The sequence below is a fragment of the Rhipicephalus microplus genome, chromosome 7, assembly GCF_043290135.1.
Source record: "Rhipicephalus microplus isolate Deutch F79 chromosome 7, USDA_Rmic, whole genome shotgun sequence".
NCBI classification, from domain to species: Eukaryota; Metazoa; Arthropoda; class Arachnida; order Ixodida; family Ixodidae; genus Rhipicephalus; species Rhipicephalus microplus.
Window position 1 is genome coordinate 9311820 of NC_134706.1, and position 19759 is coordinate 9331578.

Here is a 19759-nt window from a genome sequence, read left to right on the forward strand (position 1 = left end):
CAAGTAACTACCATGGTGGCCTTTAGTACGAGGTAAAATTACGAGTTGCTCTTCATTCTGACATGCACAAATACACTTAAACCTCGATTTAACCAGCTCCGACATAACGAAGTACCAATTATAACGAATTAAATGATGAATAGTTTTGCAATAGATATAGTGTTAGGAATAAAGCTCTATAATGGAATTTCTCGGATGTAACGAACTTATTTTCGTGCAAGATGCAACTTTGTCATAATGAGGTTTGAGTGTAGCAAGGTTCAGCAACCATGAGCAAATGACAGTGCACGCTTTTTTGTCATTTGCCAGCTTTGTGCTTTACTGTAATTGCCCGTTAAGGTTTCCAAAGATGTTTAGAATGTAGTTTAACTCAACTATACACATTTGTTAACTGTAAAATACATAGTGGTGCATTGGTTAACGTGGTGTCCGTGCAGTTATGCGCGTTTGCACATCATGGCATGGCATGTGCCAATATAGGTCGGCCGCAGTCGGCCATGGTCATCTTCCATGTTTTGTTCTTGAGAAAGCATTCCCTGCCTTTGCAGGGAATGCTTTCTCAAGAACAAAAGGCCGAACTTTAACAGTCAAGTGGTGATTACTAGTGTATTAGAGGATGATCCCAATAACAGATACACTCGAACCTCACTATAACCAAGTTCCACCTTACACAAGGTTACACAAAAATAAGTTCGTTATATCCCAAAATTTGTTATAAAGATATATTTCTAACACTATCTCTTGCAAAACCATTTTCTTTTACTTCGTTGTAACCGATAAGTCGTTATAGCCATGTTCATTATATTGAGGTTAGTGTATTTTTATAGTATGACATATAAAATGTCACAGTGCTTGTACTGATCTTCAGTGGCAATCGGGACACATTTTTTTTAAGTGTTGGGAGGAGGGGGAAGTGGTTGTTGGGTGTTCATCAGTCAAGCAAGGGTGCGCAGCCTGAAATTCTGTGCTGTAGTTTAATAGGGGGTGAACATAGGGGGGGGGGGGACATAGAGGTGCTGTAGGGGGTGAACATCCGAATGTTTCGGTCATCCTCACAATACTGTGTTCTAGCTGCCCGGATCTTTCCCACTTTTTGATAATGCCCAGACTGCGCTTCATGGATTGTCAGCGCTGATAGTACTCCCTAAGCCATCTCTTTATGTTTTCCTGGCTATCCTAGAACCATTCTGCCCTCCACAATCTTTTCACGGAACACTGCTTTGCTGTCTTGACACTTTTGTGGGCCAATAGTGGCGGAGTCATGGACGTCGTCTCCCTCGATCAGATTTCCAAGTCGTGCGAGGCTGTCCTCCAGAAGCCCGACGGGGCCACCTCCACGGGAATCCCGACCTGCGTGGCAGTGGCAACGCGACGGCCGCAGGAGACTGGTGGCAGCAAGATTGTGGTGGAGGAGAAGTGCGACACCACGGTGTCGGTGGTTCCTGCTCTGAGTGTGCTCAATGCCTCCAGCCAGCCGATCCCTGTGGGCATCGCTGTGGCACAGCAGCGCCAAGATCACACCATCACATGCAGTGAGTGGGCACTTCTGCTGTTGACCAACTTCTCACAGAGAGTTTCGCTGCTTCCCCGCTGCTGCACAGCATGCTGTTTTTACCAGTTCTGATTGGCCTTTAAGAGACAGCAAAGACCGAGAGCAAATTCTATGGTATAATAAGGAAATATGGCTCTCTCTTTTTCTTATTTTTAAGAAGTTTAGATTGATACAGCACATTTTGCGAACTTTATTGTAGTTAATTACATGATGTTAAGGTCACTACTAAAAGTGAAAAAGGGGATAGTTATGTTTTAGAAATCTTGTGCACTGACTTTGCTGTTGCTATGTCAGTGCAACCTTGCGGGCTTAACAGTATTTTCCCATATTTAGGCCACTTACTTGACTCACTTGAATTTTTCCTAAACGACACCATGTTCATTCTGAGCCCCCTTGATAACTGTGGGTATTTATTAACTAATAATTAGCAGGGCCACAGTAGGCATCCCTGACATCGTTTGAAGAACTTTCATTTCTGTCGAACCTGCACATGCTTTCGCAAATCAATCAATCAATCAGTTTTCGTTAGCAATACAGTAAGAGTGATATTGTGGAGGAGTATTGAGAAGGAAGTGTCTAAGTTTACAAGCCACTAATGGTGCTTCCTATTTTTTCAGCATACTGAAAAAAATGTGATAGTGAACAGCATCTTAGTGGGCAGAGCCAGCGTCAATAATTACAGTGGCTAGCCTAGATATCACCGTGAAACATTTAAAACAAATTTGCTACATCTTGTTCAATAACACGTCACCTATTTGCTCGCCTAGTATGCATGTATGAAGTTTCTGTGTTTGTCGCAGGCAAGACAAGCTTGTCGTCAAGTGCAGCAGAGCAGAGTCATATAACAGCAGTCAGCTGCTCTACGGTCATCTTGGCGGCAGGCGGTTCAGACAGAGGACCACGTCTCTGGTGAGGACCACTCGCTTACTCCACTCTATACATCAGTTAACGCTTCATTAGACGAACTAAGCGAGTGCACAAATTTTGAACCCTCAGTACTGTGGACTAACGATGTTCTGAGTAGCATGATGAGCAAATTTATTTACTTTTATCGAAGATGATCTGAGGAAGTTTTTTGTTCGAGTCCTCTCAGTGCACATATAATGCCTAGGACCATCGCACCATTTTCCACTACTATACTCTGAGGAAACCCGAGTCTAAACCTTGTAGAGAAGCGAGGTTTAAAGTATTAAACATTCGTTTTATCCTCCAGTAAAAGATATATTGTATTTGTATACTTCACATCTTTATTTGATCTGCTGCCAGAGAACATAAAAAAAAAAAAAAGAATTTTGAGTCTAGGAATGTCTTCTTCAAAAATAATTTGTCAGGAAAAGGGTTAAAGGCATTCTACCACTTGTTTTAAGTTGGCAAGCGGCAATCCTTCGTTTTCAGAGGCAGAACGAACAGAAAAGTGTCTCGTTTGTAGGTACTCTCATTACGAAACAGTCGTAAAGATCAGCATGAGGTGCTTCAATGACAGCTTCGAATTACAGCGTACAGCTCCTGCTTTCACCGAGCACGGCTTAACACCACCATTTTTTATTGCATTACAACATAGTATGGTCAAGCTGAGGACACAGTAAGTTGGGTTTTTTCTAGGCTTGTGCGAATAGTGAATTTTAGGTTCAAAGCAAATTCGAAGCGAATAGTGATCTTCATGGAATAATTTAAAATCTAATTTGAATGGTATGTTGTTTATCATGGCCCAACTAACCTGCACAATATTTATTTTGAATTTAAATAGGGGCTTCATGCAAATGCCACTTTTTTTTTTGTTCAAAGGAAGTCGGAACAACCTTGCAGTAGTAGTTTCGGTAGGATGCGAGTGACAACTTGTAATATACTTAACATTTTAAAATTTATTATACTTGGATTATATAAGCCGTCATAACAAGCTTAATAAAGTGAAGGATTGATTTGAGGATAACATGTTCCTTTAAAGGGGCCCTGCAACACTTTTCCAAGTAGCCATGGAGCCAGTAAACATGCTTATTCCTCACAAATTTATTGCCGCAAAGTTTCTAGAATTAGTCCAGTATGAGCAGAGTTCCAAAATTTTGTCGAAAGCTGCAATTCTGCAAGCTGCAACTCTTCTCGTCTTGACGAAATAGCTGGAAGTTAAACAGAGAGGAATGTCACGGCAAAAAAAAAAAAAAAAATACGTCACGCGCCTGCGTGACCTTGAGCACCTCTTTTTTTTTTCTTCGAATACGTGGTTTTTCACTGTGATCGCGCACGTACTCGTAAACAAGCGGTGGCCTCCCGTGGTGGCCCTGGTAATGATGAGTACGTCATGCTCAAATCGGCCAATGGCTGTGACAAGTAATTTTTGAGCTAACGTAACGTGACAAGTAATTTTTGAGCTTGTATGTCATTTGCTGAGGGAAGAAAGCAATTTTCAGCCTTGAAAATTTATTGTGAACTACAGGCCGCATGCTGCGCTATAACATTTGCCTCGCGTATTCTCGGTAGCCTCGACTGCCGATCGGCAGCGTTTTCTGACCATGTTCAGTAAGTGTTGCTGAGCCCCTTCAAATTTAAAGGGGGGCTTCGCGACAAAGCGAATTTTCTTTGGATAGGTTCTTTCATGGCCTAGCATTTCTACATTGCAGTGAAACTACCTTTAGAGGGGGTGACACGCGGACTAACATACATCTATTTGTTCATTGCAAATACTTCGAAAATATTCGATAATTTAAATTCGAATGCTTCGAATATTCGAATACTCAACTATTTGCTTGAATATTCGAAGCATTCGAATGTTCGCAAGGAAATCATGGTCAGCGAAAGTCGAGAGAAGCGCAAGCATTCGAACACGTGCAGGATCAGCACAAATGTACGTAGTAGACAAATACACAACACTGACAGCGGTAACAGTCTGAAAGTGAAATCACCGACAAAAAATAATAAATATGCATGCATTGGCAAAAAGAATCTACCTGTCATTGCCGTGGAACTGGCAGGAATCGACGCCTTTGCCAGTATGACAGTTCCTGTGGCATCGTACAGCAGCACAGCGGCTATACTTACAGCAGCAGAAGCAAGTTACAGAAACGAATAAAAAATTAATGCTAGAAAGAAAACGCAATACTTAGAGACACGCCAATCATCGGATGAAAACCAACTGTGCATAAGCGCGTCAGCTGTCCCCTTCAGCGGAAGATCATGTTTTCCGCTTCGTCACCATCACCGATAAGAGAATCTATAGTAGAACCTACATGGCACCACGATCGCTAAACAAATTTAGTGCTCAGAAGTACTACGCACAATGCGGAATGCAAATGTTTCGCTTCAATTGCGTAGAGACCACTTTTGAAAAAAATGGTGGCTGTCTTCGTTTTAAACTTTGAGCTTACCATGGTGGCCCTAGCGGATTTTTTGGCGTCCCCAAAACCGATTTGAACGGAGCCACTATGGTTCTTCTTTAGCTGGCGATTTTTTCGCCCCCGTTTGGCGATGCGTGGAACTTGAGACTTTCCGAGGCCTGGTGACAAGTCGCCGAGGAAAACGGGCCCTCGTGACTATGCTGCACGCTCTCGCGACCAGTGACAACAAGGCCTGATTGCTCGAGAGAGGGCAAATTCCGCTCCGCCTTGGCTTCAAGAGGTACAGGTTGTTGTAGTAAGACCACGCGGGAACACACTGCACCGCTCTTCGGCCTAGCATTCGGAAGGGGCAACGACAGGGAAGGGTTCATCGCGGGGGCAAGGCACCGTTGGTGAGTACGAGTGAGCTCCAAGAACAAAGGGAGCTGATGGATGGAAAGAAAACGTGTGCACACCTTTCGATGTCCAGAGAAGATCTCACTGACTCTCGACGCGTGTGCACAATACATCCTGGGAGATTTGAGCGCAGCGCCACAGTCGACATCCGCTACCGGGTGAGGGGGGTTAAAGTCACTTTGCTCCCCCAGCGTTGACGGATCGCGGAGGAGGGGAGAGTCATGTTAGGACATGAGAACGGCAGAAATAGGTGACAAAGCCCACTCAGTGGTCACAGGTTAGGTTCTATTCCCACAGCCGACTCCACAATTCTGGTGCTCACAAAAATTTTGCATTACTTCACTCCGTGTAATACTTGTTGATTTACTTGGGAATCATGCATGACTGGGTGTAATCTTGCATTTTTGCCAACATGTAACGGGGTCAGGACCTCTCATCAACCTGCTCGAGCTTTTAGCCTCATACTCTTCTTATCTAAAGAAAATAAAATTGATTGATTGATGTTTGACAGTGAGTCGAGGCAAGGACCAGCTGCCCACCAAGGAATGGCCGAGACAACAACGACGTGCCTCGTCACTGCTGGTAAGCGTCCGACATGGTGTTGATGAGTAACTGTAGATTATTATTGAGTTTTTTTTTTTTCTTGCAGCAAAGTTATCTCGAATGTTGATGGTTTTACAAAGTCTGATGAGGGTGACAATAAGAAGGAAGGAAGTTGTTTTAGGGGAGGCAGAAATCTCTGAGCTAGCATTCTCGGGCCTACTCCTCCACCCAAGAAAAAAAGAGTGTCAGGAGCAAAAGAACTTCTTTTTAAATGCGTGCAGCACATTCTCACCAGCAGTAATAGTGCTAAAGTACGAAGCTGTTCATGATTTAGTTTCTTTAAGATGCTTATCTTCTTAGATAGGTTTATCACGGAGCAGTGCCACAGTGCGTTTGTTGGCATCGCCATCTTGCCCTTTTGTTTCTCCGTTTAGGCATCACAGCACTCATGCTTAAGTCGTAACCACTGGTGAACCACTGACGCACATGCCGTAAAGATGCAAAATCGGAAGTTCCTTTCAGTAATACATATCATGTAATATTTACGACGATCAAATATTAAACTCACTTTCAATATTTAAAATATTTTGAGTGCACAGTTTTCGAATTGGACAGGAATATTACAAATGCATATATAGTATTCGACGATATTGGAAACTTTTGAATAATCACACTGCTCTGCTTGTTTGGGGATTGATTTGTGAGAATCAAGCGCCCCGCCGCGGTGGTCTAGTGGCTAAGGCACTCGGCTGCTCGCCCGCAGGTCGCGGGTTCAAATCTCGGCTGCGGCGGCTGCATTTCCGATGGAGGCGGAAATGTCGTAGGCCCGTGTGCTCATATTTGGGTCATGTTAAAGAACCCCAGGTTGTCCGAATTTCTGGAGCCCTCCACTACGGTGTCTCTCATAATCATATGGTGGTTTTGGGACGTTAAACCCCACAAATCAATCGTGAGAATCAACATTTCTTCTTCTTCACATGTAGGCCCTGTACCAGCGCACACCACGTGGGACTCCCATTCTGATGCTCTGGCGATTCGGCCTGCCGCGGCTGCACTGCCGTGGTTGACGACGCCAGGGCCACCTGTGGTGACCACGCCTACCATCTGGCTCCCGCAAGAGGCCACTCCACCACCACTTGCGTCACCTGGTGGCTTTCAACTGGCACGGGACGCCCTCACCGGTCAGTTGTACCTTGTTCCTGCAGCACCAACAAGCTGGACACTCTCCGGTGCTGCCACCGCAAGCCCCGTGCAGCAAATCCTGACCACTCAGCAGCACACAACGTTCCAGCAGATCATGCCAGACCAGTGGAGAAGCGAGCTGAAACCCACTGCAACGGTACGTGCAGTAATTTGACATTGCCTCTATAGGATTCATATTTACTCAGACAGTTTATAGGGTATTAACCTTTTTTCTGAACTTTGCCAATTGGATAGACACGACCTAACAAAATCAGCGGGCAGTGAAGCTAGAAAAGGTACACTCAGACCTCATTATAATGAAGTCACATCTGCTGGGAAAATACTTTGTCATATCTGAAAATTCATTATTAATGTGTATACATAATGCTGTATCTGTAACAAAGCTATCTTCACTTCATTATTACCAATAATTAGTTGCATTCAAATTCAATAATTCAAAGTTTGAGTGTATGTGGACGTCACATGTCTGTTGTACAGTTTTATAGTAATCCTGGCATAAACGGAAATGAACTGAAGACGAGAAACCAACCTAATCCAGGTAGGGGCTCAATCTGCAACCTTTAGACAACGCATTCTATGCTTTAACTGAGCTACAGCAGTGGTCACTGCTTTAGCTCAATGGGTAGACCATTTATCCCACTTTTGCCGTTTTGAATGTTTGATGACTGCATCTGTGTGCAGCATGGCGAAATAACACTGTTCTTGTCGCGAACGATTGAAATGGTTAAAGAGCACTGCTTGCAAATGTGTTGCTATATTCAATAAATAATCTTTAGTATAACATACTGACGAAAGAATGTTGCAGGCTATTGTTCAAGCATTATTTCCCGCCTTGGCCCTGCATTCACCTGACACACATGGGCTTACTGTGCTGGCCCACTGCCATTTAATGTTGCACATGTGTGAGGGTTCACAGACTTGAGAATGAGGTTAGTTACATTTGTGGGTGCGTCCTGATTCCACAATGTAAACAACGGGCACGAGTAGTTACGAGACACTCGTGTGCTATCGTATTACAGCGAAAGCTGTTGTGAGATCACAGCACGGGCCATGCGTGCTGCATAGTTGTCTGCCCCATAGTGGGCTCAAACACGAGTCCACTGGGTGCCAGCCCAGTATTCTACTGCAGAGCCACACCGGTGCTTGGGACTCGTTCGCGAACCTGCCTTAGGCAGGCTTGATGTCTCGAAAAGAATTGTGTTAATTCATTCATTCATTCATTCATTTTATTACCTCAAAGGTCCCGGTTGCGATATTACATGAGGGAGTGGGTATTACAAAGGCTAACAATATAATGGTAGTTATGATGGGATAGTTTCGATGAGCCGTTTAAATGCTTGGGTGTCGATGATGGTGGTGACTTCGGTGGGCAGGTCATTCCAGTCTTGGGCTGTGCGCAGGAAAAACGATTGATGAAAGGTCACAGTATGGGCTTGTGGTGGATATACTGCGTTACAGTGACTGATGCGGGAAATGCGGTGGGCTCTTCTGATGTATGGGTTATCTAAAGGCAAAGAATGGAAGAATTTATGATAAAGGTTAAGACGTGCGATTTTGCGGCGCTTAGCCAGATCGGATAAGTTAATCTCTGCTTTTAGTGCCGAGATGCTCGATGTGTATGAATAGTTAGACAGTATAAACCGTGCCGCACGGTTCTGGACAGATTCGAGGGCGTAAGTGAGGTTATTGTGGTGAGGATCAAAAATCGCGTTAGCATATTCTAGCTTTGGCCGAACAAAGGTTTCGAAGGCAACTTTTTTAATAGAAGGAGGAGCGAGCGAAAGGTTACGGCGTATATATTCTAGAGTACGATTAGCAGAATTGATTATGTGGTTAATATGACAGGTCCAAGTTAGGTCACGCGAGATTTACACACCAAGATATTTAAATGAATCGACTGTAGTAATCTGGTTGTTATTGATGCTGTAGTTATGAACGTGATGTTGACGACGGTGAATAAACATTAACACAGTTTTAGTTACATTCAAGGACATGAGCCAAGTGTTACACCAGTTCTGTATGCGGGTGAGGTCACATTGTAGTATGGAATGATCAGAGGGGTTATTAATTGCGCGGTAAACAACACAATCATCTGCGAATAGACGGATGTGAGAAGAAATATTACTGGGGAGGTCATTAATGTATATCAAGAAGAGGAGGGGACCAAGTACGGTACCTTGCGGTACGCCTGAAAGAACGGGTGTTAGAGATGAAGAGCGTGAGTTAGCATAAACAAATTGCTGGCGGTTGGTTAAAAATCCTCGTATCCAGTTTAAAACACAGGGGTGGATGTTAAGACGGGATAATTTTAATAAAAGACGACCATGGGGGACCTTGTCGAATGCCTTTTCAAGTCTAAGAATATTGTGTCAGTCGGAATGTTACGGTCTAGGTTTACGTGTAGATCATGCAGAAAAAGAGCAAGTTGAGTGTCACAGGAGTAATGTTTGCGAAAACCATGCTGACTTGGGTGAAAGAAATTTACAGATGTTAAGAAGTTAGCAGTATGCGAGTATATGATATGCTCCATTACTTTACAAGAGACGCTTGTTATAGAAATCGGACGGTAGTTACTCGGCGATGCTCGGCTTCCTTTCTTGAAGATTGGGATGACCTTGCCCACCTGCCAGTCATGTGGAACTGAACCGCTGTCGAGTGATTCCTGAAATATGAGCGACAAAAACGGGCTACACACATGTTTAGTATTTTTTAGCACTTTAGCATTGATGCCGTCTACTGCCGTGGATGATGAGTTATTCAATGATTCAATGACTTTGACTATGCCGCATGAATCAAATGTGATGTTTTGCATCAGCGGATATGCGGAAAATGGAAGATCGGGTAAACTGTCGGGTGGCTCATTAGTAAAAACAGAACTAAATACTGTGTTAAGAGAATCAACAATTTCATTCTCGGGAATAGGAAGGCCAAAGCTATTATTAAGTGAAATCTCACTACATTGAGAGTGATTAATTGTTTTCCAAAATCGCTTCGGGTTATTTTGCAGCATAGCTGGTAGGGTGTTAGAATAGAACTTGTGCTTAGTTTCGATGGTTAGTTTATAATATTCTTTCTCCACTGCGTAATAATTCTGCCATGTGGAAGCACAGTTAGCTCGTGTGGCAGCTCGAAATAGGCGTTTTTTCTTATTATTTAGTCGTTTGAGGGTAATAATATGAGTAATAAAGGGTTATAGAACAGCACAGGAAGAACAGGCGTCATGCAATGTGAATTGCATAACGTATGGGTCGTCCAGTGCTCCAACCTATTGCAAAAGCTTGTTCTTCATCACCTGTTGACCGTGGCACATACCCACTTCAGGCGTACTTCTTAATCGCTGTCAGCCACTGAATGCAACACAAAATTCGCACAAAATTCATTGCAAGTGTTTAGCAGATACCACACTTCTTCGAGGAATGACGAAGAATGGCATAGTGAATGCCAGCCCATTGCACAATAAATAATGGCATAGTGAATACCCTGCAAGTGTGCTTGCAGCAGCTACCCAAAGAGTGTTTAAAAAACGCCAGGCCTGCGCATAAGGCGCAGCAGAGTCACAGCAAAAGCTAGAAGAGCAGTCTTTCAGAGAGTATTGTAAACACTCATTGGATAACTACTGCAAGCACACTTGCTTGACACCCTTTACGGTATTATTATTAAAACTTTTTGGTAGTAGGCTGGCATTCACTTTGCTATTTTTCGTCATTTTTCTGAGAAGTGTGGTATCCGCTAAACAATTTCAAGAAATATTGTGCCAATTGTTCATGCAGTGGCTGACGGCAATGAGGAATTGTGTCTGAAGTGGGTATGCCCCACAATTATTAGGTGAATAAGAAAAAGCTCTTGTAGTTGGTTGGAGCATTGGACAACCCACTTGTTACGCTATTCGCATTGTGCAACAACTGGTTGTTCTTTCGCTGTTTTAAAATGCTTTGTAAGTCGTATTAACGCGATTGCTTTCCCGACATCATGCCTGCCTAAGGCAAGTTTGCCAACCAGTCCCAAGCACCGGCGTGGCTCAGCGGTAGAATACTGGGCACCCAGCGGACCCGGGTTCGAGCCCCACTGTGTCATTGGCGCTAGGTTTTTTTTCTTCTAATTTAATGCGATGTGGTTACGGACATTGACGGTGGCGGCGGCGGACAACTACGGTGGCGCGTGACCCGTGTTGTGATCTCATCATAGCTTTCTCTGTAAAAAGGCTCTTAAAGGCCGCTCTTTTAGCTTTCGCTGTGACTGTGCTGCACATTCTGTGCAGGTCTGGTGGTTTTTTCTTCCGACACTTTTGTATTGTGCAATCTGGGTCGGGAACTTTTCATAACTGCCCGGCTACCACTTGTCACTGCCCTGTTGTTTCAGGTTTTTGAGGCAGTGCCCCCAAAGCTTGAGATTCTGGAGGCGGCAAAGGACCTGTCGACAGGAGCGGCATTTACATACTCCACAATGCCGACTGCGGTGGCGACTCCGCCGGCCCCCTCTGTGGTGTCCTACCTGTACGACCCGTCTGCAGTGGTGCAGCAGCTGACTCAAGTGGCTGGCACCACGTCCATGGTGGCCACCTTGGCCTCCGGAAAGGTCTCCCAGGTGAGCACTGACCACGTGAATTCTTCAGGCAATGCATATATAGAGAACATGTGAATTATGGGAGCTACGTTATATTTGTTCAAAAATATATTCAAGTAGCTTCATTGGCCTAACGTTGCAAAGGCTGGTTGAAACAGTCGAGCAGGTTGCATCACATTGTTTGGCATGTTCTGAATCGGTACGAACGAGGCGATGCAAGTCATACCTTCCAGAACAAGTGCGAGCTGTGGAGAGCGGAAGCACCAATCGGGAGCACCCCTCCGCTCTTCTTTCCACAACACTTGCTTCGCTCCCACAATATCTTCGTCTCTAGCGAGCTTCACCTTTCACAGATCACTACATTTTCTTTAACAGGCTCAGATCACTATGACAGGCATCACTCTCGCAGCTGGTCTAAAAAGTGTAGACGATGAACCCCTGGAATTTACCTTTGTTATAAACAGCTCAGCTGTTAACTCAGCATTTTTTATGATGGCTGAGACCTATACATATGTGCTTGAACTGTAGGCTACATATGCAAACTAGCTGGGCCAGGAATCCTCCCCCAATATTCGGGCGTTATTGATTTATGTGTGCACGCATCTTGTTGTTCATCTGCCTTGCTGTCTCATCCTCTGCGCGATTTCCTTTTCTTAGCTAGCCTCCAACAGAGTGGGCACACTGATGTCTTGCAGGGCACGTCTCCCCTGGTAACGACCAGCAGCCCCTCGTTGCCACCCCAACCCTTGGTTGAGCAGGGAGTGCAAGCGTCATGTGACACGGACAATGCAACCGAGGAGAGTGACGACGACACACTGCGACCAACACCAGCCCTGCCTTGTGTCAAGCCAGGGTCCGCGGTGACTTCGGTCACAACAGCAATCCAGGTATGTCATTTATGTAAGGTTTACGGAGGATAGCGGAAAGCGATAGAGTACTTACCACAAGTTTTATTAGCATTCAGACCAGGAATGCTTTGATTTAAAGGCTAGCTCTGGTTGGCTGATATGTTACAGTACGTGTTCATTGTGAGCTAGAGGCGTGGGGCACTATATGTGGCTTAATACAGATACCTACTTGTACACGTTATAAACGAATATATTAACTGTGAATGGACAGCTGCAATGTTATCACTAGGAGGTTAGAAGTTGAGTAGAAGGTTGAACGCCCCAAAGTAAGTTAATTGAAGCCTGTCACACATTCCTTTGTAGAAATATCTTGTTTGAGAGGCCTTGTTGCTGGCCTGTGGGGCTACTTGCATGACCTTAAGTTTTCAGCCTGCTGCTTTAAGGTATACATCTTCCCCCAACTTCTGTTCACTATCTGCTAGGCAATCTGTAGTTAGAATACGCTTCAAGTATTCCCAACTGCAAATCAAGGTCAGCCATTATCAGGCCTGTTTGTAATATGATGTCTTGTTGGTCAAAGAAGTTCCAGCCTCGGATACTGACTGTACGTGCAGTGCTCTGCTTTTCTCCTCTCTTTCTCTTTTAATTCCCATTTCACTGTATCCAGTGCAGAGTACCAAACCGGGTGCTCACCTGGTTAACCTCCCTGCTTTTCCTTTTCTTGTTTTTTCTCTCTCTCTCTTGTAATCTTCATGGGTCGCCTTGATTAGGATGTTTCAAGTCAGGAAATTTCTTTCTGTTTTCAGGTGGACATGGACTGCCAAACGACTTCGGATGACAATGAGCCAGATGAACCGATGCCTGTTGCCGTGCAGACGACAGACTCTGCCAACCAGACAGACGACTTGCCACAACAGACGACGCAGCCACATGTAGAGCCGGAGGAGCATGACCCTGGCATTCGCACACCGCTGTTTACGCCTCCGCGAGCAAAGGTTCAGGACATGTCTGACAGCGAGATAGACGACTCCATACCAGTGCTTCTCACTCAAACTTCGGGTGTTCAGGAGTTCATCGACCACCACGGATTGGATCTGTTGGTCGACAGCATCGAAGAGTTTGCGGCCAACCAAGAGGCTGTGGCAGAAAGCATGCCACGGTTAGAGAAGTCCGAGACTTCTCGGGATTCGGTTGGGGAGGCACTGGTGTTGCCAGAAAAGGGCAGTAGTCCACCGGCACTAACCGCTCAGTCGCCCTCTTCTCGTCCGGAGGAATGGTTTGCCCGTCGAAGCTTCAGCCCAGGCCCATCATCCAAAATGGCACCACAGAGTCCACCGTCTCCACCTCTGCTCGAGGCCAACCTCGACTCTCCGAACAATTCCAAGATCTCACTGTTTGACTCACTCAAGATTGTAACAGACTCAACTGATTCTTTTGAAGACAAAGACTGTTCAGTGGGAATGGCTCTTCAGCAATCTGCCTTTGCACCATCGAAGACGGGTTGCGACTCGGAACGATCGTTTGCGGAGGCAAATACTTTCAGCACACTGGTGACTGAGAATGCAGCTTTCCCAACGAAACACGCAGCATCGCCTTGTAAAACAGACGTTACAAAGGACTTCTCTGGTGACGACCTGAGCTTTGTCTTTAAAGGTTCTCAACCAGCAGAGAATAGGTATAGCGGATTTGAAAGAAGCGCAAAAGATTTATCCCAGACAAAACCTCCATTCCAGTGGCACGATGTTTCAAATGAGTCGGTGCAGCCCAGAGTTGTGGCTGGTGATGTTAGTTTAGTTGCAGGTTCTGCCGCGGCAACGTTTGATGGGTCGTGTACGGATGGCCTTGGCCTTTTGTGTGCGCTTGCTGAACAGAGATTCTTGGAAGAAACAAGGAAGTCCTCCGAGGTCGCAGAGCTGCCGGTGGAAGATGAGAAGGCAGCGCCATGTTCCGCTACTACTGAAATGGCTCCCACGAATGAAAATGGCGGGAAGCCGTGTGAAGATGAAGGGAAGCTGTCGGCTGTCGAATCTCTGGAAAAGGCGGAACGAGAGATGCGCATCCAACTGGCTGAGCTACAGCGCAAGTATCGGGAAAAGCAGCGGGAACTGGCAAAGCTGCAGCCTCGGAAGGACAAGGAGTAAGTCGCCATACCCTCAAACCCTATTATAACAATGTTACATCATGCTTGAAAGTAGCTTTTTTATATCCGAAAATTCGTTGTAAAGGTATAATATTTTTAACACTATATCTAACGCAAGACCACTCTTCAATTACTTTGTTATAACCTATATTTCGTTATATCTGGGTTTGTTACATTGAGGTTTGAGTGTATTTCTCAGTCTTCTAAGAATGCTAGGCTTGTGCGAATGTTCGAGCGGTTCAATATTCGAGCGGACATCACAGTATTTGTATTCGCTGCAATTCAAATTTAAATTATAGAAAATTTTTAGGCTGGTGCGAATATTTGAATGAATAGTAGAGTACTTGAATTTGCTTAGATTTTAATTTAAATTATAGAAAATTTCGAAGTATTCCCAATTAACGCATAGGTATATATTAATCCACTTGTGACTGCTTGTAAAGGTGGTTTGACTGCAGTGTAAATGTGCTAAACCATGAAAGCAGCTATTCAGCAGAAATTGCTCTGCCACAAAGCTTTCTCTTAAATTCAAAGGGGCCGTGCACCCCTTTTTGGCCATTGTTTGAAAACAATGCCAATCAGTAGTCAAGGCTACAAAGGACGAACGAGCCAAATACTGTAGCGCAGCATGTGGCCTGCAATTCACAATAAATTCTCAAAGTCACCTAAAAATTGCTGTCTTTTTTTTCCACATATGACACCACAGGCTCAAAAATCGCTCGTCGCAGCCATTGGCTTAATTAAGCATCGCATGCTCGGTTGTTTCTGGGGCTGCTGCGGGAGGCCGCCACTTGTCCCCGCATACATGCGCGATAGCGCTGAAAAGCCACGTATTTGAAGAAAAAAAATAAAAAGTGCTCAGGGTCACGAAGCGCACTTGACATACTTATTTGCCGTGCCATCCCTCCCTAAACAGCTTCCAGGGATTTCGTCAGGACAAGGAGAGAGAATGCACTTGCAGTGTGCGATAAATCTTTGCAACTTCGTTCGTACTGGACGAATTCTAAAAATTTTTGTGGCGGTGAATTTATCAGGCAATGAGCTTCTTTATGGAATCCATTTCATGGCTACTTGAAATCGTGTTGCAGGGCCCCTCTAAATGAACATATCACCCTCATATAAATTCATCATTTTAGTAAGCTTAAAAGTTTCTGGCGGCTTACATGCTCCAACTAATAATAAATTTTAAAATGTTATGTATTTTATAGGTCATGCATCCTAGTGAAAGTCAAATGCTACTACTCCTAAAAGTTGTTCCGACTTCCTTTTAATTAAAAAAAAAGGGGGGGGGGCATTTACGTAATGGCCCTATTTCAATTTGAAAAAAAATATATATATATTGTGGTGGATAATCAAATCATGACAAATATGGGCATCTTGCTCTGTAACATGTGATGTATACTGTTCGAATTCAATTCGAAATTATTTAATCAATATCACTATTTGCTTCAAACCTAAAATTCTGAAATTCACTATTCGCACAAACCTAAAAATTTTGATGCATTGAAAATAAACAAATAAACCACAAGTGAGCTCCTGTAAAAGTAGTTTCACTTCAGTGGAAAAGTGCTGTGCCATGAGTACAATTGTCCATAGGAAATCCACTCAGTATCGAAGCCCCACTTCAAGGTTAAATGGAAATACATGCCGTATCACTCTCACATTGATTCATCATGTTTTTTCAAGTTTAAAAGATTGTTGTATTTGTTTCTATGCTCTAAATATATTATAATATAAAACTTACCATATTTTACAGGTTATAACTTGTATTCTACCGAACGCCAAATCTTTTTACAATTCAATGTTGCTTCCACTTTTTTTTTACCAAAAGATTGACATGTATACATGCCTTGTTTCAATTAATAAATGAATATATGTTGTGCAGGTTAGTTGGGCCATGACAATTATGCTAATTTTTTTTTTATAATATGTGATTACATTTAGAATTCGCTTTCAACCTATAATTCGAATATGTTGTGATGTAGCGTAAATAATACGGGGACACAGACGAGAGAGTACAGGCACTACAACCATCTAGCCTGTATTCCCATGTCTCTTGCTTAATGTATCCCACAATGCTCTCATGCCTACTATCTTGGCATTCCTTACTACTTGTTCTAAAAAGTAGTCCTGCTGAGGCAAGGGAAAGTTGCCCTCTAACTATTTTCATCTCATTGGCAAAGATACAGGATGCAATTTATCAATTCTGATGCTAGTGTGTATGGCGTGCGTGTCGTGTAGTAGTTTAGTTGTTGACCTGTGAAGCTGCAGCAGGATTTTAAGTTGAGCGATTTGTCAAGGTATTTTCTTGGGAGATTCAAGATACACACGCAGTGGTAGCGCAATAGGAAGGAACGTATATACACAAGCATAGCATGGTCGCAGACTAACGTTAATTAGCTTGGCTTCCCCTGGTGCTGTTTTTCAGTAGTTTTGCGAGAGGACTCCCAAAATTTCCAGAGTATCGCTGATTGCGTTACATGGGCTGCTAGAACTTGTGACAGATTCAAGTTTTTGTTCACTGCAGATGCGATCAGGAAAAAAGTTCAGCGCACAGGAAGGCGTCGTCCACGTCAACATCTCATCAGGGGAAACGTCGTCACTCCTTAACAACTGAGCCGTTGTCACCGTTCGATGCGTTGAAGCAGAGCTCTGCTGCAAAGGAGGTTGTCACAGACAAGAAAGCCGATGAAGCTGCTTCAAGCAAGGAGCTGGTGAAGTCTTCGGGTCATGAGGCAACCACCAAAAAAGCAGCAGAAAAGGTTACAGCGTCACCAGGTGAGAGCTTGCTTTGGCCATTGTACCTGGTGATGTTGTTCGTAACACGTTTCAAAATTAACTGCAATTTACAGAAAAAACAATTACTGCTGAGCTGTCATAACAGAAGTTGGCGGTTTGGAGACGCACTGAAAACCTCAATATAACAAAGTTGCATATGTTACACAAAAATAAGTTTTTCAGATCCAAAAATTTATTATAAAAGTACCGTATTTACACGATTGTAAGACGACCCTTTTTTTCAAATTTGACAATCCAATGTTGGGGGGTCGTCTTAGAATCGAAATCGAACCATGTACCTTAGAATCGAAATCGAACCATGTATTGTCATCTCGAATAGTTTCCCGCTCAACCCAAAGCGCATAGTTTTCCGCGTGCTTATACAAAAGCTTTTCTTTTTTTAGCATCTACTGCGCGCATTACGAGTGCCTTTATGACGAGCGCACGGCTCTTGAGGGAGCACCGGTAATCGATGGAAGAGCCGCCGTAGGGGGGGTATTGGTAGTTGACGGAAGAGCTCCTCTTTGTGATACAATTTTCTAAGCGGGCGCGTCGCCGCGTGCTCCTGTCGCTTGTGTCCACGACCGGCTCTCTCGAGTCACTTCTGTCTGACATGAGTGCCGTGACATGAGGACGAAAGTTCGGAATCGGTGAATGTGTGGTGCGGAAGTGGCGGCTTCAGCGCGAGGAAATTTTCTCGTGTGACTCCAAGCGCCGTGGCTTTCGCGGGCCGAAGTCTGGCCGCTTTCCGGAACTAGAGACGAAGCTTGCGGCCTACGTGACTGACCTACGCGATCGATTTTTGTTGGTCGCGTAGGACGCGTAGGTTTTTTTTTTTTTTTTTTTGAGATGCGATTTTGGGGGGGTCGTCTTACATTCGAGTCGTCTTACAATCGTGTAAATACGGTATATACCTAACACTATCTATTGCATAGTTGGTTTGTTATATCAAGGTATGAGCGTACAATAAACAGCCTACGAAAAACCTCGACCTAATTTCTTGAATATTATAGCAATACCTACACTCTTGCCCGGTTGTCCTGGCTTTCTATATGGCATGGTTGTTTAAAAGGCCCCTGAACCACCCACAGGCAAAAATTTAGTTGAGACACTGCAGTTGTTGTGCACGAGTCTTCAACAGGCATACAGCCATGAGAACTTTTCGAGCAGCGGAGTTGCACACATTTGACGATTCAAAAGCGCCTCCACTTTGCTTTTATCGGTGCACCTCTCCTCCCGGCTGAGTGCTTCTCCTCGCATGAATGGCGAGTGTGCGTACCTGCGAGCAGACAAACATGTTCTCTATGTGGATGACATGGCCAGACGCAAATAGTGATGTCGCAGTCAATGCCGGATATGGCCAAAAGGCCTGGGAACGACTGGGACTGGTTTGTTGAGAATTGCTGCACCCCCCAGGGCTCGTACCGTTGCCGCATTCAACACTCTTCGTCATGGCGGCATTCTCGACTCTGTGCATGCATTTACTTGAAAGGTGAAGAAATTATCGGGGGTGGTTTAGGGATCCTTTAAGCATTCATGAATGTTCTGCATGTCCTCAGTGCCGATGCCAGGAAGGGATGTATCTTTTGCTTAGTTCCTCTCCTACGAGCTTCGACTGAAAACGAGCCTGTCATTCTATACCAGATAACAACAGTTGCATGTCAGTGGACAAAAGCGCTCATCTGCTTCCATTCATCATCATCTCCCTTGCATGCATTACCCACGCAAGTATTGGCACGACATGTAGCATTCCTCACACAAAAGTTTCAACGGCTGAGGGCTTAAAATGAAGGTGAAATGTTCACAACATAGAGAATGATCATTGTGTAGGGACTAGATTAACCTGAAAGAGACTACGATACCTTTTTTGAGAATTCAGGAATACGAGAGTAGGAAGATGAATAGCACGGTTACCCTTATGTGTGCTTTCTTGGGCCCGTTACTGAAAAGTGTTAAATTTGTTGCAGCATCGAAAGATGTTGAAAGCAAAAGGCCCCAGCCATGTGTGCCACCTCTAACCATCAAAATTGGCTCAGAGCCATACCAAGCGCTGACTGAACCGGAAGGCAAAGCAGGGACATCAGGTATGTTGGTGAAATTATGGACACCTCATTGTTCTCTACCTCACGACTTAATTCATGTAGCAACCTAAAGCTGCCTGCTGTGATCTGCCATTCTCTTACGACATTCTTGTTCCTCTTTTGCATGTTTAAATATATTTCATTTCAAATCTGCCAGCTCTAACAAAAAGTTGCGGCCTGTGCAGTAGGAGATTCTTGAAATGCGCATAACTTGAAACTGTGAGCATTTTGAATAAAGTTGTTTTTCTTTGAATAAAATATTAGTTTATTCATACACTGCTTTGTTGACACTTTCAGCAACAAGTATATATGTATATATGCTGTGT

At 44.2% G+C, this 19759-nt stretch overlaps 1 protein-coding gene and 1 long non-coding RNA gene across 3 annotated transcripts in view; one reads left to right on the plus strand and one right to left on the minus strand.

The window, feature by feature from the left end:
• LOC119179427 (uncharacterized) overlaps positions 1-19759 on the plus strand; it is a 169530-nt gene that overhangs the window by 114928 nt on the left and 34843 nt on the right. For both annotated transcript variants that reach the window (XM_075868625.1, XM_075868626.1), the window contains exons 8-16: positions 1286-1532; positions 2353-2461; positions 5789-5859; positions 6804-7159; positions 11383-11607; positions 12282-12473; positions 13241-14571; positions 17102-17352; positions 19320-19436. In XM_075868625.1, coding sequence (XP_075724740.1) covers positions 1286-1532; positions 2353-2461; positions 5789-5859; positions 6804-7159; positions 11383-11607; positions 12282-12473; positions 13241-14571; positions 17102-17352; positions 19320-19436 — 2899 coding nt within the window. The remainder of the gene's footprint in view (positions 1-1285; positions 1533-2352; positions 2462-5788; positions 5860-6803; positions 7160-11382; positions 11608-12281; positions 12474-13240; positions 14572-17101; positions 17353-19319; positions 19437-19759) is intronic.
• On the minus strand, positions 8228-9908 carry LOC142766806 (uncharacterized). Its single transcript, XR_012884595.1, has 2 exons — positions 9598-9908; positions 8228-8527 (listed from the first exon to the last, which is right to left on the minus strand). It is a non-coding gene; the product is annotated as an uncharacterized LOC142766806 (long non-coding RNA).